The sequence below is a fragment of the Stigmatopora argus genome, chromosome 2, assembly GCF_051989625.1.
Source record: "Stigmatopora argus isolate UIUO_Sarg chromosome 2, RoL_Sarg_1.0, whole genome shotgun sequence".
Classification (NCBI taxonomy): domain Eukaryota; kingdom Metazoa; phylum Chordata; class Actinopteri; order Syngnathiformes; family Syngnathidae; genus Stigmatopora; species Stigmatopora argus.
The window spans coordinates 18,846,316-18,866,580 of NC_135388.1; the positions used below are offsets into that span (position 1 = coordinate 18,846,316).

General features: G+C 39.2%; 1 protein-coding gene across 2 annotated transcripts in view; it reads left to right on the plus strand.

Moving 5' to 3' along the window:
• Window positions 1-20,139, plus strand: part of apba2b (amyloid beta (A4) precursor protein-binding, family A, member 2b) — a 35,922-nt gene extending 15,783 nt beyond the window's left edge. Inside the window, exons 3-14 of one of the 2 annotated variants that reach the window (XM_077625751.1) lie at window positions 1,884-2,929; window positions 5,639-5,719; window positions 6,600-6,639; window positions 7,310-7,455; window positions 11,872-11,907; window positions 13,045-13,131; window positions 14,031-14,216; window positions 14,698-14,877; window positions 16,837-17,049; window positions 17,125-17,244; window positions 17,448-17,588; window positions 18,941-20,139. In XM_077625751.1, the coding sequence (XP_077481877.1) occupies window positions 1,884-2,929; window positions 5,639-5,719; window positions 6,600-6,639; window positions 7,310-7,455; window positions 11,872-11,907; window positions 13,045-13,131; window positions 14,031-14,216; window positions 14,698-14,877; window positions 16,837-17,049; window positions 17,125-17,244; window positions 17,448-17,588; window positions 18,941-19,012 (2,348 nt within the window). In that variant the 3' untranslated portion in view covers window positions 19,013-20,139. The remainder of the gene's footprint in view (window positions 1-1,883; window positions 2,930-5,638; window positions 5,720-6,599; window positions 6,640-7,309; window positions 7,456-11,871; window positions 11,908-13,044; window positions 13,132-14,030; window positions 14,217-14,697; window positions 14,878-16,836; window positions 17,050-17,124; window positions 17,245-17,447; window positions 17,589-18,940) is intronic. The other variant, XM_077625759.1, reaches the window with a different exon arrangement.
• The last annotated feature ends 126 nt before the right edge of the window (window positions 20,140-20,265 follow it).

Consider the following 20,265-nt stretch of genomic DNA (forward strand, 5'->3'; position numbering starts at 1 on the left):
ATACTTTATTTTTTAAGAGCTTTTACATCATTTGGACAGAATCTTGTTTCTTAGAAAAAGCAATACTTAGTGTTTATAATAATTGCTTTATTCATTGATACGTATTCTAATTTCCTATTGGTTACATAGTTTCTACTTGGTGTGAGGTATTCAAAAACAGGCAGCGGGACATGGCTAAAGTAAAAATATTTGATCCTGTCATCTTACTTTAACTGACTACTGTTTTTTTATGGCAGACCATTTTAAAAAAATACTACTATTACTGCTAATTCAAATGTGGTTTTTTTTGGTTTATTCCAACCAAATTTCAAACTGTACAACTTGAAAATTATGTGCTATGTTATTCATTCAATTCATCATTTTTGTCATGCAAGCCAGGGCATCGTCAATGAATATCTGTTGCCTTTTGTTTCTTTCTAGCACATGTTTAAATAATTTTTAAAGATTCTATCTTACAATTGAGGTGATAAATATATAAAAAGAGAGACCTCGAATTCCTTGAAGGGCACTACATAAATCTTTAGTTATCATTTGTAGTGTGAACCAAACCAAAGCAACCATAAAAAAAGATTTTTTTTTGTTTAATCACTTCATGTTGAATATATTTAAATTTGAGAGGCACACTCGCTCCAAGCTGTTCAAATGTAATTCCTTGGTAGAATTTACTGTAAAATTGACTCACAAAACAATTGTGGATTACACATTGCATATTTAAATCCCATAACGTTCAAGTAAACCATAATTCTGTCTAGTAAATGTCCTGCACTGAGGTTGATGAAGGGCCCCCAAGGGCTTACCTTCTTACTGGCTTTTGTAACAGTTGTTAACCAGGGAAAAGTTTCTAGTACTGCCCCCAGTCCTCGTCCTTTTTCATTCAGACCTCAAGACTGGCAGTGATGGAATTAATATATGCTCTGTAGGAAATTACGCCTTCAGATGATCTCTAAAACTAAAATAAAACAAAGCCATCTGATGTTAATATTTTTTAAATTATTTATTTTTCAATCTTTAATTGTGGTGGTAAAGATTCGAGTGTCATCAAGAAAGATATTTTCTATTCAGTGTTCAGTGTGGCGGCCTGGTGACTAAGTGGTTAGCGCGTCGGCTTCACAGCTCTGGGGTCCTGGGTTCAAATCCAGGTCGGTCCACCTATGTGGAGTTTGCTTGTTCTCCCTGGGCCTGTGTCGGTTTCCTCCGGTTACTCTGGTTTCCTCCCAATTTCCAAAAACATGCATGGTAGCCAAATTGGACACTCTAAATTGCCCCGAGGTATGGGGGTGAGTGTGCATGGTTGTCCGTCTCCATGTGCTCTGCGATTGGCTGGCCACTGAATCAGGGTGTCCCCCGCCTCTGACCCGGAGTCAGAAGGGATTGGCTGCAGCACCCCCGTGACTCTAATGATGATAAAGCAGTTCAGAAAATGAATAAATGTCCAGTGTTGTTAACTAATAGTTAGAGAAGCTATCTAAGAAGGTAACAGTAAATTAGTCCCAGCTTGAACATTAAAATTACTCCAGGAAGATCTTTTTCAGGACTTTCTTGCATTCTGAACCACTTTTAATTTCACATTCCGACTCGCGGTACGATAAACACAACGAGTCACACCTGCAATTTGCAATCAAAACTCCATGGTCGCCGTACACCTCTACGGTTTTGGTTTCCGTACTTCCCTTTACATCTGGTTTCAACCCTGCCGAGAGAAACTGTGAAAAATGTTCTGGATCCATAGTCTAAAACTTTATGCATCTTTGGGTGTCTTAAAATTTGCCCTTTCAATACCCTTGTACAAGGTTCAATTGTTTAATTAGTGAAGAAAAATGATTGCAATGCTACTTCAATGCACCTTCGATCGATATATGAATGTTTGTGATCATTATTTCTAGGATTGGCAGAGGAGGATGAAGGTGTTACTTACTACATTCGCTATTGCCCCGAGGATGAGAGCTACATGGAAGGTATGGACTGCAGCAGCCAGGGAGACTGCAAACACAGTCACGAGCGTGCCTGTATTATGCAGCCAGGTGAAAGCCACCCCGAGTGCCAGGAGTCAGGTGAAGGGTGGAATGAAGAGAGGGAAGGAGAGGCAGATGTGAGAGAAGAAGAGTGGGCGGAAGATGAAGAGCAAGAACGCGTAGCCAAGGAAGAATGGAAAGAAGAGGAGGAAGGCATGAGCGAGGCATGGAGGGATGGAGATGAAGAAGAAACCGAGGAGTGGAAGGAGGAGGGCCCATGCCAGCAAGAGCAGTGGACTGGTAGTGAAAGGCAGAGAGTAGAAGAATGGGAAGAGCCTGGGGGGGAGGTACGCTGTGAGGTGGTGGAGCAAGATCCAGATGAACAAATATACAATGGACGTCCAGAACCAATCTTGGACCATAACCATCACAATCACCACCACCAACAACCTACCATGCAGGAAGCCGTACATGTTTGCCGGACCGACTTGGAGGACGATGATGCAGAAAGTGAAGAGTACTGCCCAAACGAGGAAGGAGAAGAGGAAGGAGATGAACATGAAAGACATGAAAGGGCCTATGGTGGAGGCTACTATGCCCCAGAGGACAATGGCAATTCTGTGCATGTTTCTCCTTTCCGTGGCCGCAAGGTGTTAGTGGTCGAGGGGGAAACTGGCGAAGAAGCGGAGGAGGACATCGACCAAATTGTTGCGGAGATCAAGATGAGTATGAGCATGGGAAGCCTAAGTAGTTGTACTGACCAAAGTCCGGAAGAACTGGCGCAGGACCCGCCCACGGGTGACTACCTTCGAACCAAGCCCAACACAGCCATTTACCCCCAAGCTCACCACCGCCATGACAGCAGACCCAAGTCTCTCAATCTACCTTCTGTGCATCATAACAACCCAGACTTCCAGAGGGGCCTCAAGATCCAACCACATTCTCCCGAAGATCGACAAAGATGGCAACATGAACAGGTGAGCTGTGAGCCTTTCTACATAATCATAGCAACACCTTCTTTTTGGGTTTATTGCATCGGTCCAAAATTGAAAATGGTCTGCCTGGTTTAGAATTATTTGGAGGAGAGGCTAGGACAAGCACCTGTTTTTTGAACCTTGAATCAGAAACTAGTAGATTTTTGTCCCAATTAAAAAAAATCCTTTAGAATAAACACTAAGACCCATTTCAATACCCTTCCAATTTGCTCCCTGTTTTTTGTTTTTCTACCGGTATATTACTTCAAATATTGAAACAGGTATAACAAAATGTAAGAAACAATTGCAATACAGAAATGTGTATGCGTACACTCAATAGTTGTACAGAAACAATATCCGCATAATCCATCACGTTGATGGCAGCCTGGCAGAGACGCTTGCCTTCAAGTATAATGTAATGAAAGGAGAAATATTTCTCAGCCTTCCCCAGAAAATACGTGTATACAATTACTTTCCCTTCTGCTGTCCCCTGTTTATTCCTGTCCTTTGTACTTACAGAGAAATACATATAGATATCCTTTTCATCCTTTTCATATTTTGGTTGTACAAATTGGTGCACAAGTCCCTTTACATCTAAAGCACAATCATACATTACATGGGGACAAGTCAGATGGCAAAAAGACAAATTTTAATGTTATTTTTCCTACACAATTGCTTCTATGTGTACTATTTTCTTTTTGTTTATAATACTGTCCATTAAAAAGTTATATTTCAATTATGAGTCCTAAATTTTACACAAATTCAGTATAAATGCTGCTTCCCAATTTTTTTTATTCAATGAATTGCAAGCTATAATTTATAATTGTTGTCAAACACTCATTTGTTAGTTTCATAATATTTGCTTTTTATTAGTCATGTTAAAAAGCAAGATATTAATACTAATATTATTAAATAATACATACAAGGTACTAAATTAACATAGATGTACAATGCTGTTTTTATCTTACTTGTAAGGTGTTTGTTGTAACTGTTATTGTACCGCATATGCGTTTTTGATTTCAAACACAAAACTTTAACATGAAACCTGTGATGTTTATAATACTGTTTATGGGTCATTGTTTTAAGTTATCAAGGCACATTCTTCCCAAGGACATGGTTTACATGATATTGAGCACTGCATCTCACTGAATAATCCAAATCCCATTATTGGATTTTAGGACAACAGAGTTCCAAAACACATTGCATACTAATCAGGTATTTAGCTCTCATTTTGCAAATGAAGGATTTAAGATCATGAATGTAGTGATTCGTTTCAGCTCCATTTGCCCTAAAAGACTGCTTGTCTCGTTGAATGTTACATTTCCGTTTCTCATCTCTCCCTTCCCAATGAGGAACAGGTTTATATTGGCAAGACGCTTCATTTGTGCCAGTAATGGTTGAATGTTAATAAGGAGTTGTGCAGAGTGAGACAGATAGAACCCAGGGAGTTGAGATAATCCTCTCCCTGTGTGATTGCGTGCTGGCTGCCTGCTGCTTATAACCATGTATTTGCTGGAAGCTGAGACGCAATCCAAAACCGAGTGAAGGGCAAGTCAAAGACAGAATAATCACGAGTCACTTCTTTTTCAAACTCAATAGTTTGCAAGCTTTACATTTCTATGCAGATGTTCTGCATTCAATTATTTAATCTTGGTGAGTTTTGTGAGTAATGTGTTTTATAGTATAGTGTTTTCTGTACTCTTAGGTGCAATTAAAAGACACAAGTTGCCAATGTGCCTTAAAATCCAACATGCCTTCTTTATGGATAAATATTGGTTAATCATTGTATGAAATTGCGTTTAAAAGAGCTCCATTTAGTTGAGGTATAACACAACTGCTGACCACTACTGTTATTACTACTAATACAGCTCCATCTAGTAAATGTATAACACAGCCACCTACTACTACTACAACTACCACTACTACTACTACTACGACTACAACTACTACTACTACTACGACTACCACTATTACTACGACTACCACTACTACTACTACTACTACTACTACTACTACTACTACTACTACGACGACTACCACTACTACTACTACTACGACTACCACTACTACTACGACTACCACTACTACTACTACTACGACTACGACTACCACTACTACTACTACGACTACCACTACTACTACTACAACTACCACTACTACTACTACTACTATGACTACCACTACTACTACTACTACTATGACTACCACTACTACTACTACTACTATGACTACCACTACTACTACTACTATGACTACCACTACTACTACTACTACTATGACTACCACTACTACTACTACTACGACTACCACTACTACTACTACTACAATCTAGTGTATATATATATATATATATATATATATATATATATATATGTATATATGTATAAATATGTATATGTATATATATGTATATATATATATATATATATATATATATATATATATATATATATATATATATATATATATATATATATATATATATATATATATATATATGCACTACTACTACTACCGCTTCATCGAGTGGATGTACTACTACTACTTTTATTCTCCGGTGTGCAATTCATTGAAGACAACCTTTATACTCCAGTGCACCTTGTAGTGTGGGAAAATACACTATTAATCACAGTATTAAACTGGCAAGGGTTATTCATCTTTTTTTTCTTCTGCTCTTGTTTTCACACATGATTTTCTGTGTTGACCTGCTAGGTAAACAATGGCGCAGAACAGCCCAGAAAACAGCAGCGCTCTGACCTCAACGTTCCCCTGGAGAACAACAATGTACCAGACGTAAGAATAGTTCCTTACTGCTGTGTTTTGTGATGCCTTTGCGCATTTGGGAAAAAAATCGTTTGGTCCCCTTGAACTAAGTACGTAGCACCCTGTGATAGGGAAAGTGCTGTGTGTGCGTGTGTTTATAAAAACTAAATACGTATATAAAACAAAATGGAACTACACATTAGCTTGTCTTCTTGTTATGCTTTAAATGTACTTTCGTGTCAGCTACGGGGCTGATTTTACATGATATCTTTTTTTCTGAACATGCTACTTGTCCTCTGCAGGCTTTTATGAGCAGGTTAGATCCTGCGTGAATAAAATTAATAGTAATCATGCCGCAAGTGATTTCGAGGCTTTAGTGTGCATATTCACCTAACGTCGACAGAAATATGTCAACGCAGGATCATTTCTTAGTGCTCTTTCTACACTCACTTCTGCAGTACTCATGAGAGTAGCAAGGCCACAATTTTTCTTCCTCTTTTTTTCTATCACTAAACCATTCATGGTCATTGTGTAACTAAAGAATAGCATAGATACAACCAAACAGAACCTCTTGATTGAGGAGGCTCAAATGTTAACAATGACAACACAAAATGTGGTCTTTACCCAATCGAAACACATTCATTGCCACTTAATGCGACAGACGTTAAATAAGTTTGAGATGGAATGGCTGACGTTGCATGATCATGTTTCAATGCCATTGATGACAATAGACATCAAATCTATTTCGAGTTGGATAAGCTTGCTACAAATGATCGTCGGCAGTCCTTCCAGTCAAAATGGAGTAGACGTCTATCAGTCTGTTAGCCAATAAATGAAAGTTTTGAAAGCTATCATATTTGCTGTATATTATTTAATACCTTAATGCTTTATTGTTCATTTTCTTTCCAAGACTACCAAAAAAGTGGCATCGTTCCCCAGCTTTGTTGATGGTAAGATCACCTATGTGAATTCAGCTGCATGTTAATCTAGTAAAGTGAAATCAATTGCATGGAGAGGCGCCTCCAGTCTAACCTACTTCAGGCCTGATAGAGCTCCTCTTTTGTTCTATTCCCCCCACTGACAAATGTAAGGGCATATGATAAACGAGGTGCTTAACCGCCTGTCTGTTTCCTTGAATTGTGACAGTGCAACTGGTCTCAGTTGCTGGTTAGTTCACATCGACATATGAGTTGGATTTATTTAATAAAGGGACAATGGATATTAATGAACATATACATGTTCATGCTAATGAACATATATACGTAAATATGTAAGATTATAGCTAAATTATACTAATTTCCATCTTTAGTCCCGTGTGCAGGTTGAAGATAAAATCAATAAGGCAATACAGGACAAAAGACTAGAAAACAGCATAGAAACGATGAGACATAAACAAGTAGCACAGGTCTAGGCAGCATTGTGATCACAATCTTGTTCATCCAGAAAACCGATTAACCTCTACCCAGTCCTTCTCACACACACTGTCATCGCATTGCTCCTACAGTCTTTTATTGTTCTACCGCTGTGATGCTTGGCTCTGTTTCACCACACCCACACCAAACCCTGTCAGTCACTGCTAGGTGGTTTCCTAATAGTAATCCTCCTTTCTCCCTGGCTTAGTCCCAGGACCCTGCGAGCCAGAAGACCTGATTGATGGAATCATCTTTGCTGCTAATTACCTGGGCTCCACTCAACTGTTGTCCGAGAGGAACCCTTCCAAGAACATACGGATGATGCAAGCCCAGGAGGCAGTCAGCAGGGTTAAGGTACTTAAAGACCAAATTATTCCATATACACACTGCCATTCAAAGGTTTAGGGTTACCCAGACAATTTTGTGTTTTCCATGAAAAGTCACACTTTTATTTCTCAGTTGCAAAATGAGTTGAAAATATAGTGAAGACATTTACAGGGTTGAATAAACCAAAATGTTCCATTTGAAGCAAAGACAGCTTTCCTAAGGAAACCAACAGACTGGATCAAATATTAATGTCGCGCGATCTACCAATGCTCATCTACAGATAGTTCCATGTATTGAGCACCCCTGCTCTACAGTTTTGACAATTTCACACATTAGCTTTGTTCTTGAATATAGTCACTGAAATACTTTCTCTCAATTTCTGAGTCATCTTCGAACCTATAATAATTCTAATGAACAACCTGATGAAAAACCTCAGACGCATCACTCTTAGATGCTCCCATAGCTCACCAGTTACGGTAACAACTGCCTTTCAATTACTTTTCATCTTTAGTTCCTATACTCTACTCCATTATGGTTGTTCTTTCCACCATTTCTTTGCTCCGGTTTTGCTCATTTATCAACTCCCCGAAGTATTATTTCCATCTGTTCAGCACACAACTAGCACCAGTCAACATATGTCATCACGACTCTTAATCACCCTAACACTTCTGTCTCTCTCTAGGCTAGAATGTAAAGATCTTTCTGTCATCATATGCCAATTCTTTTGCTTTGGCCAGCTCCATCTGCTCACATCTTCTTTTAATCTTGTCTCAGCTACACAGTCCTCTCATTGTCCCATTTCTTAAATAACCTCTTTCCTTTTGTCTTTTAAGCACTACTGCTGTTTTCACAGCTGGTATAAGCTGCCGTTCTTCCTTGAAATGATTAAAGTCAGGGCTTTCTTGTGCAACAATGAAAAATAAATTCATTCATACTTGAGAACTCGGCGCCAAGGTTTGTCTTTTACCGTCGTGTTGCGTAAAAGACACTCGAGCACAAGAGGCACCACTGGCGTTGTGCCATCTGCACATTGTGCCGATAGCTCTCGAGAGCCTGTTTATCATACACGAAGCGTTGTTGGCACTGCTAAAAACGAGTTTCTGAAAGGTACTCAGTCGATCCACATGATAAGTTCAGCACAAGTTTTATACCAGGTGGGCCTTCTGTCACAACGCACGCAAGCGGGAATCAAAGCGGGGCCCTTGAGGGGAGAAGCCGAAAAGTTACTCAACTCACAGTGTGCCACCAGTTCTGTTATATGAAGATTGCAAGCGCAATTTGTGTTTCCGCAGAACCGGGCACATTATACCTAGAATGTGAATTAGTCTAGAGACTCCCTTTCTGATCCAACAACTCTGAGGTGCAGAGTCCTTTTGACTTCTGATCTTCATACTTGAGCATCAATGGCACCTTGTGTACGACGGGTTTAAAACAGAAATATTTTGTACTTATTTCTCTCTACACACCTGTGGGGGCGAACCACTGCTATACACCATGACAGCATAAATGGAACAAAAAGGAACTCCAAATACAATTTCTTATTGTCCGAATCAAATCTTTTCACAGATATGTCTGAAAATCTAGATTTGGATTGTTGCAAGAGTATGGCCCTGGTGAAATGAATGGAGGTTATCTATTGATATTCACGTTATTCATTTATTAATGTTGACTGCTTAATGGTTAGGGAGTTAATTATTTTAGGCCAATTTGGGCATGCTGTTTACCGTATTTTCACGACTATAAGGTGCACATAAAAGTCTTAAATTTTCTCCAAAATAGACAGGGCGCCTAATAATACAGTGCGCTTTATATATGGACCAATACTAAAATTGTTATCACGATAAAATAAAATGAATCAGTTGATAGGGTACACCGACTCTACTATTTTCCCGTAGACAAAGTATTGCGCAGTGACTGCTGGGATATGTAGTAGTTATTTTGTCAATACACCCAATGGATTGTGGCCTGTATACATTGACATCAATACAGCTTGACAAAGCATGGAAAGCACTGTTGGAAAAGTTACGCTAGCTACCAGCTAGCTACTATTCACGAATGGATTGTGGCCTGTATACATCGACATCAATACAGCTTGACAAAGCATGGAAAGCACCGTTGGAAAAGTTACGCTAGCTACAAGCTAGCTACTATTGGCGAATGGATTGTGGCCGCCTGGACGAACGTATAAAACTCAGCGTTTTCGATGACTCGTTTGGACAATTGTTCAATTCAGACACAGAAAATGAGGACTTTGATGGATTTGTGTGTGATGATGACGTGAGTAAGTTGTAAAATGGCTAAATAAAGTACAACCGAACTCAGTTTTCCTTCCGTTGGCTTTCTAAAAACTTGTTTTTAGCGTGTGGGTGTAGCGTGCAAGGACTATATATCCCAGCAGTCACTGCGCACCAGAAACCGGAAAAAGAGTCTGGGGCTGCTTCCGGTAGCCAGCGCTATTGCGGTTAGATATTCATATATAATATATAACATATATGCGTCTAAAAAAAACGGTGCGTCCTTTGTGTGTTTAAAATAATGAAATAGCACTCGTTACTGACACTGCGGCTAAAAATACGATGCGCCATATAGTCGTGAAAATACGGTACTTTATATACTGTTCAATTTAAACAGTCAGATGTCATCCATCTAGCCATTTTCAACACGGTTTATGCTGTTCAAATCCCAGCTGACTTTTGGCAAAAAGAACATTATATCCTGCATTATATTCAATTAATCAGATGGTGACAGAAAATCATTCACACTTCTAAAAAGAATTTTCACACTGAGTAAGAACTGTGTGATAACTCGAAATGTCGTGTACATTCAAATAGAAGGAAACTATAAATCAGCACTTCAACCTGCAATTGAGAGCCATACAAAAAATAAAGTTCTAAGCTAAACTATTTCAAAAGTATGTATCTCTCTTGCTCATACTTATTCTTAAATATAAAATGACCATGACATCATGAAATTCTAAATGCACCACATGTTGCCACAGAAGAGTCTGGTGTGTAAATAAAACATTAGTGTAGCCTGCTATTCAAGCAGTCGGAAAATGTTTTTTTTATTCAAACATCAAACTGAATAAAAATATTACAGTAAAACTTCTCTCTTATGATGAACCAATGCCTCAATTGGATTCAAAGAGACACCCTTTATATTTGACACTGAATAGCATGTCCAAGTAGAGCGCATTTCTATTTTCAACAAGTATACTTGTGCCACACTGACTTTAAAGAATCAAGGCGAGTTTGAATTTCAATGTATACCAACGCTTTTGTAGATTATTTATACTATAGCACTTTTTTGTACGGTACTTGATGTTTCATGCAATATTTATGTCACTTTATCCTCTTTTATTTTTTTCCTGCTGTGGTGCTGGAGCATATATACCAGCCAACCACAGATAGCAGGATCAAACATTATTTTACCTTTTATCCCTACCAAAAGATTATATTCATAGCAAAGAAAATCTGTTATAGCTTGCTTACTTAACCAGTTACCTTCCAAAGATTGGGACAACTTTGCATTTATTTCTAAATAAACTTGGAGCACTTCTTTGAAATTCTCTATCGAGTATTCATGCATCATATATTGTGTTTAATGTTGAAAGCAGCAGATAATGAAAAAATCCAACTGTATAAGATTTACAATTATGTCGTTTGCGTGTTTTCTGAAATACTGTATAAAAATATTAGAGCCAATGATTAGGCTCAGTTATTGCTGTTTAATTTCAAATCTGGTAGGAAATATGGCTGTGCTAACGCTACCTGTAACTGAAATAACCATGTGCGGTCAATTGGTCGCCGGTATTTTGGTCGCCGTCTTTTGGTCGCCGGTCTTTTGGTCGCCCGGACCCAAACAACGGGCGACCAAAAGACCGGCGACAAAACAAGGTAAAACAACACGGACTACGCATCAATAAAAGCCAACAATGGCCCTGAACAGTTTCGCTGAGCGGACGTGTGAGTGTATAAGAGTTTGTATGTACATGAGTTGTCCCCTTAGGAAGGTACGTCAGTCAGGGTCTTAACAAGTTCTCCAACAAAAAACAATAAAAGCACAGGAAATTTGGAGCTTTTCTTTAGCCTAATAATTAATAGGGCATTAAGTATGACTAAATAATAATTCGCAGTTTGTATTTAGGGAATTTGAGCAACGATTTAAATGGTAATTATCAATAACCTTCCGGGCGACCAAAAGACCGGCGACCAAACGACTGAGTACCGAAATAACACATGCAGAAAACTCATATTTCACGCGCGGATATTCAGATGTGTACACATGCGACCTTTATGAGATAGGGAAGAGCACCGCTCTGTCTTGGGGCTTTGTTGTCTTAGCCATTATTTACCTGCTTTATTTCCTTTCCCTTGTTTTTTGTGCTCCCATATCCGCTGACCTTGTCTCGTCCAAACTCCCGCCTGGCCACCCGCCTGCCAGAGGGTACAGAAGGCTGCCAAAATCAAGAAAAAAGCGGTGTGTAATAAACACATCAATAAGAAAACATCTTGGCCACTTTCACCCTCTCTGTCTCACCTTTCCTTTTTCTTCTTAGGGGGGATTATGAATACCTTGCATGTTTTCTGTGGTCATTTCAGATTTAACCAAATATGTACTTTTCCCCCTATAATCAAATTAAGCACAGTATGCATGAAATTACTGTCTCACCTAATTTGTCCACATTGAAGCAGTTTACTCAGAAATGATACCCAGCTGTGTCTTTCAAATACAGCGTGAAATAGTAATTTAATAACTTAATTACAGGTAAAACAAAAGTACACATTGAATTCAAGTCACATTATTATATTTCAGAACTAGTTGGAGCACTGTGTTTTTATCAATTGGTTTAAATCTGTGGTGTCAAACATACAGCCCGCAGACCGGAAGCGGGGGTGTTCTACCAGACTTTGTAGCTTATTCATACTGTATCTACGTAAAGAATTAAATGCTTTCATTTTTTTTCGACATCGGTGCCGTAAAACTAGAATTTTGTGAGTTCTTTGATTGAGTGTGCCACTATTGCACTTTGTCAACTTCATATCCACTGTCATATTCATTATTTCGCCAACTTTAGTCAAAACTGCCCCATCAATGGCAGCCAATGAGATAACAAGCAACCTTAAAACATCCCAAAACCAACAGGTACAAGTTACTACTTGGCCAAAAATCAACAGAAAGCGACCGAAACACAAGAAGCAGACAGTAAGTAGACACAAATTCCCCCAAAATCAATAGGAAATAATCCCAAATTTATAAGAAGTGACCTGTAAGTACCCCAAAATGACAAGCAAAAGTTAACTCACTGACTGGCTTTGACAACGATATAGGTCCAATTCCCTGAAATTGACTGTGGATGCTTATCTTTTGGTGCCATTGACGGCGCTAGATGTGACTGGGAGGCCACTAAGTTACCTTTTTATAGTGTTCAAGTATAGCATCATTATTTCCAAAGTATTTCTAAGTCCGATGTGCACCTTTAGTGTGGTTCTGTTGACTTGATATTTTCAAGTCAGGACAGTTTTGCATTTCCGTAGCAACAATTGACTCAAAGGTAAACTTAGCTCTTAGCCATGCGATGAAACATGACAGTATTTACACGTTTTATTTCTCCAGAGCCAAGATGGAGACGCGCAAACTCTCACTGAAGTTGATTTATTCATCTCCACTCAGAGGATTAAAGTCCTCAATGCAGACTCACAGGTGAGTGTTTTTTGCCAAGTACCTTGTTTTACCCCGAGAAAGGACGTCGTGTCATCTCAATCAAAGCTAAAGGATTGTGTTGCTGCTTCCCCTGAAATCCCACTGCAGATTTTATGACGTGACACGGGATTAGAGCAGACTTTATAATACCCAAAATGCCCAAGAAACATCTGTGCGTGCAGAGTGACTCAACTCAGGCTGTGCCAGATTTTTGGTCGCCGCTCTAGTTTAGTACATGAAAATGTCTTTCTTTATGCATCCAGTCACTATCACTACTATTTTATGGGGGAACTTTTCTATCCTTTTTCGAAGATAAATCATCTAAAGTACATTATAATATTTGAGGTTTTAGTAGACCATTCTTCATATGTTTATATGCTTATTAATGTGGTGCAATGCAGTAAACACATAAGGTTTTCAATGTAGTATATTTCCAAATTATCCTTGCACATTTAAAGGAGCATTGTTTTGAATCTCTATGTTACAAAACTGCTTAAATGGGTGTTCTGACACTTAGACATAATGAGAACAGTTTCCAAAATGGGATGTAAATCTGTGCTAATTAAGACATTTATAAAACTACCATACACCACAATGAGGTAATGAGGTAATTTTGCTGTATTGCAAAATTGAATGGTGGATTAAGGAGTCGAGTTTTAACAAATGACTCCTCTTCAACATAAAAGTCTTTATTAAACCAGAGATATTATATTGATTGAGTAGAAAGAGCATGGAATTTACTTTTTTTTGCAACAAAGTGGCATAAAATCCTAGTTGCCTTTACGTGTTTAGGGTAAGTGAAGTATAATAGCCATTTGATAGTTTTCCTGTTAAATCAGGGTTCTTTCCCTAATGCAAAATAATCTTTTTTTCTAATACTCTTATGGGTGTGTTTATAGGAAACGATGATGGACAATGCATTGAGGACCATATCATATATTGCTGATATTGGAAACATTGTGGTGCTAATGGCACGACGTCGAATGTCACGCACAGCTTCCCAGGATTGCATTGAAACTACACCTGGAGCACCTGAAGCCAAGAAGCAGTACAAGATGATATGTCATGTCTTTGAGTCTGAGGATGTAAGTGTCCGAAACACTGTTGTATTTTTCATATTTAAAAGAATAATGTAACAATGGTGTGTGTTCATCTTGGAGATAAAACATCTGAAAAGGATATAATGCTTCATCCATTGTTCGTATTCCCACCATTTTGTCCTGTGATTGGACAAGATATAATGTGGTACCTCTACTTACGATAATTGGTTCTAGAACTTGTTTCGTAACTTGGATTTAAAAAAAAAAGCAGGATTTAGATGTAAATTTTCTAATTATTTACCAGGTCTATACAAACACGTTCAACTAAACCTTTTAAACATTATGAGCGTGTCCCAATTTTGTATGAAAGATGTGACAAATGCAAAAAAAAATGATAGAAAGTGATAAGAAAATGATTGGCAAACATTTCAATTGCATGACTAATTTTGCACAATGTATCCCACTTGCTGATCTTGCCTACACGTTTTTGATGCTTTTTAAAAAAATAATTCTTTTCTTAATACAGGCCCAGCTCATCGCTCAGTCTATCGGTCAGGCTTTCAGCGTAGCTTATCAGGAGTTCTTGAGAGCCAATGGAATTAACCCAGAGGACCTCAGCCAAAAGGAGTACAGTGACATCATCAACACACAGGAGATGTACAACGATGACCTCATCCACTTTTCCAACTCTGAAAACTGCAAAGAGGTAAGATATGCAACAAAAATAACTTGGGTATCCTCCTAGGCTCCTCATCCTAACTAATAGTGTGAGACTTTGGGAAATACTGACAATATGACACTTAACATAATTGTGAAACCACCGTAAAAACGTATTTAGAGCGCATGTTTATTTATTAAAATAGAGATGATCCAGTAAGACTATCGTTTAGCGTGTCAACTTGCGCCTTTTTTCTAAGCCCTGTTGGCTTTTTGGCCCTTGATGTTTTCCATAAAAATTATGAGAGGATTTTGGAGGATTACAAGCAGTGATACATTTTCTCCTCCATGAGCAGACAGGCTTCAGTGACACTTTCACTCAGCTGCTTTGTGCCATGTTTATTTTTGTGATAGCCAAGGGGAATATGGGCAAGCAATAAAAGCCTCCTGGAAAGGAGTGAGTATAGTTTTGTTCGTTTATGGTTTATGGCAAGGGTGTGAGACTCGGGTTGGTTTGCGGCCCGCTTTAACGTCAACTTGATTTCACGTGGGCCGGACCATTTTAGATATAATATTTAGATTTTTTTAATAAATGGATTAAAATAACTGGATTAAAAGCCCTCAATATTCAGTTTTTATAGATCTAAAACCATGTTTATTTGAGCTTTTTTTAAAATATATTTTTAGATTTTACAAAATGGTTTTTGAACTAAAAACACAGAAAAAAATGATTAAAAAATTACAATTATTGATTTAAAAGGGGGAAAATCAGGAAATTTAATATACATCTATACTCTTCATTTTAATTTGATCCTAAAACAGAAAGTCGGCACTCATGATTTACTTTTCCGGCCACACAAAATGATGTGGCGGGCCAGATTTGGCCCCCGGGCCGCCACTTTGACGATACCGGTTTATACACAATATATATTTAAATAGTACAGTACTTAAATGGTTCTTGAATTTATATTTCCAATAAGAAAAAGAACAACGCACAAAGTAAAAAAAATAATATTAAAATTATAATGAATTTAAGTTTATTAATAAGACTACCCTATGATAAACAGTGTCAAATTATGAAAATTATTGAATGGGCTTTATTGTGGTCATCATCATCCTCTTGACAAGTGACTATGGGCTTTTTTGGTGTCAACATGCCTTAAATCTAAACCATCATCATATTGAAATAACCCTTTTTCATTCATGCATTTTCCGTACCGCTTATCCTCACAAGGGGTTTAAAGAGCCAATATCAGTGAACTATGGGCACCAGGCAGGGGAAACCCCGAATGGTTGGCCAGGCAATTGAAGGGCACAAGGAGCAAACATTCATGCTCACACTCATGCTTAGGTGCAATTTAGAGTGTTCAACCAGCCTACCATGCATGTTTTTAGTAGGTGGGAGGATACTGGAGGATCTGGAGAAAACCCACGCAAGCCTGGGGAGAACATGCAAACTCCACACAGGAAAGTTCGTAACCACTCGGTCACTGGGCCGCTTTTGGAATAACCTACCTCATTCAATTAAATGTATCGTACGTGTACACGGAAGTGTATTTAGACTAATAATGTTCTAGCAGGGCGGCCCGGCCGCTGAGTGGTTAGTGCGTCGGCCTCACAACAGGGGACCTGGGTTCAAATCCAGGTCGGTCCAACTGTGTGGAGTTTGAATGTTCTCCCTGGGCCTGAGTGGATTTTCTCAAGGTACTACGGTTTCCTCCCACATTCCAAAGATATGCATGGTAGGCTGATTGGACACTCTAAATTGCCCCCAGGTATGAGTGAGACCGTGAATGGTTGTTTGTCTCCTTGTGTCCTGCGATTGGCTGACCACCAATTCAGGGTGTTCCCGGCCTCTGGCCCGAAATCAGCTGGGGTAGGCTCCAGCATCCCCCGCGACCCTAGCAAGGATAAAGCGGCCCAGAAAATGAGATGAGATGTTTTAGCTAGAATTGTCTTATGTGTCCATGGAGAATTAAGACTGATGTCCCCATGGTTCCCTCAATAGCTGCAGCTGGAGAAAAGTAAAGGCGAGATCCTGGGCGTGGTGATCGTAGAGTCCGGCTGGGGCTCCATCCTGCCCACTGTCATCTTAGCCAACATGATGAACGGCGCTCCGGCAGCACGCTCGGGCAAGCTCAGCATCGGAGACCAGATAATGTCTATCAATAACACAAGCCTCGTTGGGCTGCCGCTCGCCACCTGTCAGGGAATCATCAAGGTACGCGGACTTGGCAATAAAGGGGGTTGTTCCTTTTTGAAAATGTGTCATTAAATTTGTTTATCTGTGTTTAAGGGTTTAAAGAATCAGGTTCAGGTGAAAATGAACATAGTCAGCTGCCCTCCGGTTACTACCGTCCTCATCAAGAGACCCGACCTCAAATACCAGCTAGGATTTAGTGTGCAAAATGGCATCGTAAGTGTCCACGGCAGATTTCTTTAATTACAGGTCAGATCTTTGAATACGTACATGTAGATATTTATATTCCCTAATTTGGGTTAATATCATTTTTATTGTAAGATAAACCTTTCCTAGTCTGGAAACACCCAAGTTCCTTCATACATTGAATATGCAGCCATTATACGAGATTGTTTTTGTATCTGTTGCTACAACCTAAGATTTGCAGTCTGATGCGGGGAGGCATCGCAGAGCGAGGAGGGGTCCGAGTGGGCCACCGGATCATCGAAATCAATGGCCAGAGCGTCGTGGCTACGGCTCACGAGAAGATTGTCCAGGCCCTCTCAAACTCTGTTGGCGAGGTGATGCTGCACACACACACAAACACACACACAGATTGCAGCCAATTTGTTCCCAAAATTTTCCTGGCAGATTATATCATGACAGTTTGCGAGGAAAGATGCTTTAATTAAAATCCTATTTGTGTAAAGCTAATTTCCTCATGCGCATATCTTACTCACTTGTTACCACACTGAGTGTGTGAGTGAGCGAGCGAGTGAATGAGTGAATGGCAACTAATGGCACTTTAACTGGGTTTTAATAAAAGAAAATAGTGACAAGTGACCAATGTGCAGTAAAACTGGCCAATGCTAAAACTGGTCAGTTTTGTACATTTTGCATCTGACATTAATATTCTGACTCAAAGTACTGAGCGTTGACTACAATGTGCACATATGTTTATCTCATCTCATTTTCTGAACCGCTTTATCCTCACTAGGGTGGCAGGGGGTGCTGGAGCCTATCCCAGCTGACTTCAGGCCAGAGGCGGGGGACACCCTGAATTGGTGTCCAGCCAATCGCAGGGCACAATGAGACAAACAACCATTCACGCTCACATTCATACCTAGGGGCAATTTAGTGTCCAATCAGCCTACCATGCATGTCTTTGAAATGTGGGAGGAAACCGGAGTACCCGGAGAAAACCCACACAGGCCTAGTGAGACCATGCAAACTCCACACAGTTGGACCGACCTGGATTTGAACCCAGGTCAGTCACTGTGAGGCAGTTGCGGTAAGCACTCACCCACTGGGCCACCCCACAAATGTATGTATACATCAAATATCTTAATTCACATCTCCTGAAAGAAACAATATTTAACTCCATACATGTTGTTTAATGTGTAAAGCAGGCGTGTTCAAACCAGTTCTCAAGGGCCGCTGTGGGTGCAGATTTGGTCAAAATTGATCCAGCACAAACACTTACTTACAAATATAGTTTCATCTCAAACAAGCAGCAATTGACGGCAATCCACTGATTTCACTTGTTGAAAAGTAGATTGGTGAAAATGTGTCCTCTTGATGGGTTGGAACGGAAACCCGCACCGACTGCAGCCATTTGTGGAATAGTTTGCCCACCCGTTATAGCTCTAGCAGTCCTTCACTCCTTCCAATGATTCCGTGCTCTCTTCCATCCTCATTCAAAAACACTCAGAGGGGCTTCAGGAAGGGACTTGCAGTTATAGACCTGAAATATTAAATACAGTGTTTACATAGTCATGTATATGTGTTAGGTGTGCCTCTATGTATATTCTTAAGTCATAGCCTGGCCGTTATCTTGTCCATTCCGTGTGAAAGATCATTCATACAAGAAATGGTTAAACTAATGGCATTTGACAAGCTGAAGCTGATTGTTTTTTTTTCTTTTCGCGTTTAGATTCACATGAAGACTATGCCCGCAGCTATGTTCCGACTCCTGACAGGCCAGGAGACACCAATGTACATATAAAGTGATGAACTGACTTTTGGCTGCTTGTTTATAAATGTAAAAGCAAAAATTATATTCTGCAAACTTACAGGTCAATTCAATTCTTCATCCTGTCGTTATTGGTTTCAGCCATTTTGTTGATTTGGTTCTCATGTGAAGAGCAGAACACACTGTGAATGTTTTTCTTTTATTTTATTTGGGTCATTTTTGTGTAATATTCCACACAAAATGCAATACATTTAAGTATATGTCCTTTATAGATTCATTTTCAGATTAATATTTATTTCTTACTTTGGAACATGTGACAGCAAGTGATACAAGGAGCGCTGCTGTAAATAGTTTCTGAAATGTGCTGTTGAGTGAGACGCAGACAATTACAGCGAGAATATCGCTTGTAATTATTAGAAGTTAAAGCAGATGTTTGTTAAGAAAATGAAACGTTATTGCACTGTATAGGAATTACACTGGTGTGTGTGTATGCATTAGGGACATAGGGGAGAAATGCCATATGCATCCGAGGTTATAAGGTTGGAGACATTCCACCATTCAGTTGAATGAGAAAGAGTCTCAAAACTTTTGACCAACGGTGTACAGTAAATGGGTTTAACTTTATGGCAATACACACGTAAGGCAGAATGTTTTTCTAGATATCATGTAAAAACCAGAATCCAACTAAATACCAATATTGGAAACATGCATCAATTACACTTTTCATACATTGTATGGAAAGAAAAGAAACAAACTTCTGTCTGCTTCCTGTCGTGTATGTTGATCTTTGGTGTTCCTGACTGAAACTCATGCACAAAATGAGTGGACTGTGAATGTAATGTGTCGTGTGAGCTGTTCCATTGCCCTAACAAGTATTAGAATGTCTGTACATAAAAAGAAATGTGTCTATTATTGTGCTCATCAAGACAGAAAACAGTGTCACTGCAAACTCAACGTTCCCACTTGAATGTGGGCTCTGAATTTTAAGAGGGAAATACCACACTGCAAATCATACTGTAATGGTGAAAGCTTTGCAACAACGTAAAGCTTTCAACGCACTGTCAAATTTCCATCTAGCCCATAAACACTATCGGTATGCATGCCTCGTAATGTAGTACCATGTCATTGTGGCCATATAATAAAATCTGAGCTAAACATGACTGCTTGTGTGGGATTGGGTGACATGTGGTACATGTGGTTCATTAAAATTTGAGTAGGGTTTGCATGTCTTTTCTCTTCTTCTCAGTGCTCTGACATCCTCCCACATTGAATCCAAAATGAGTGTG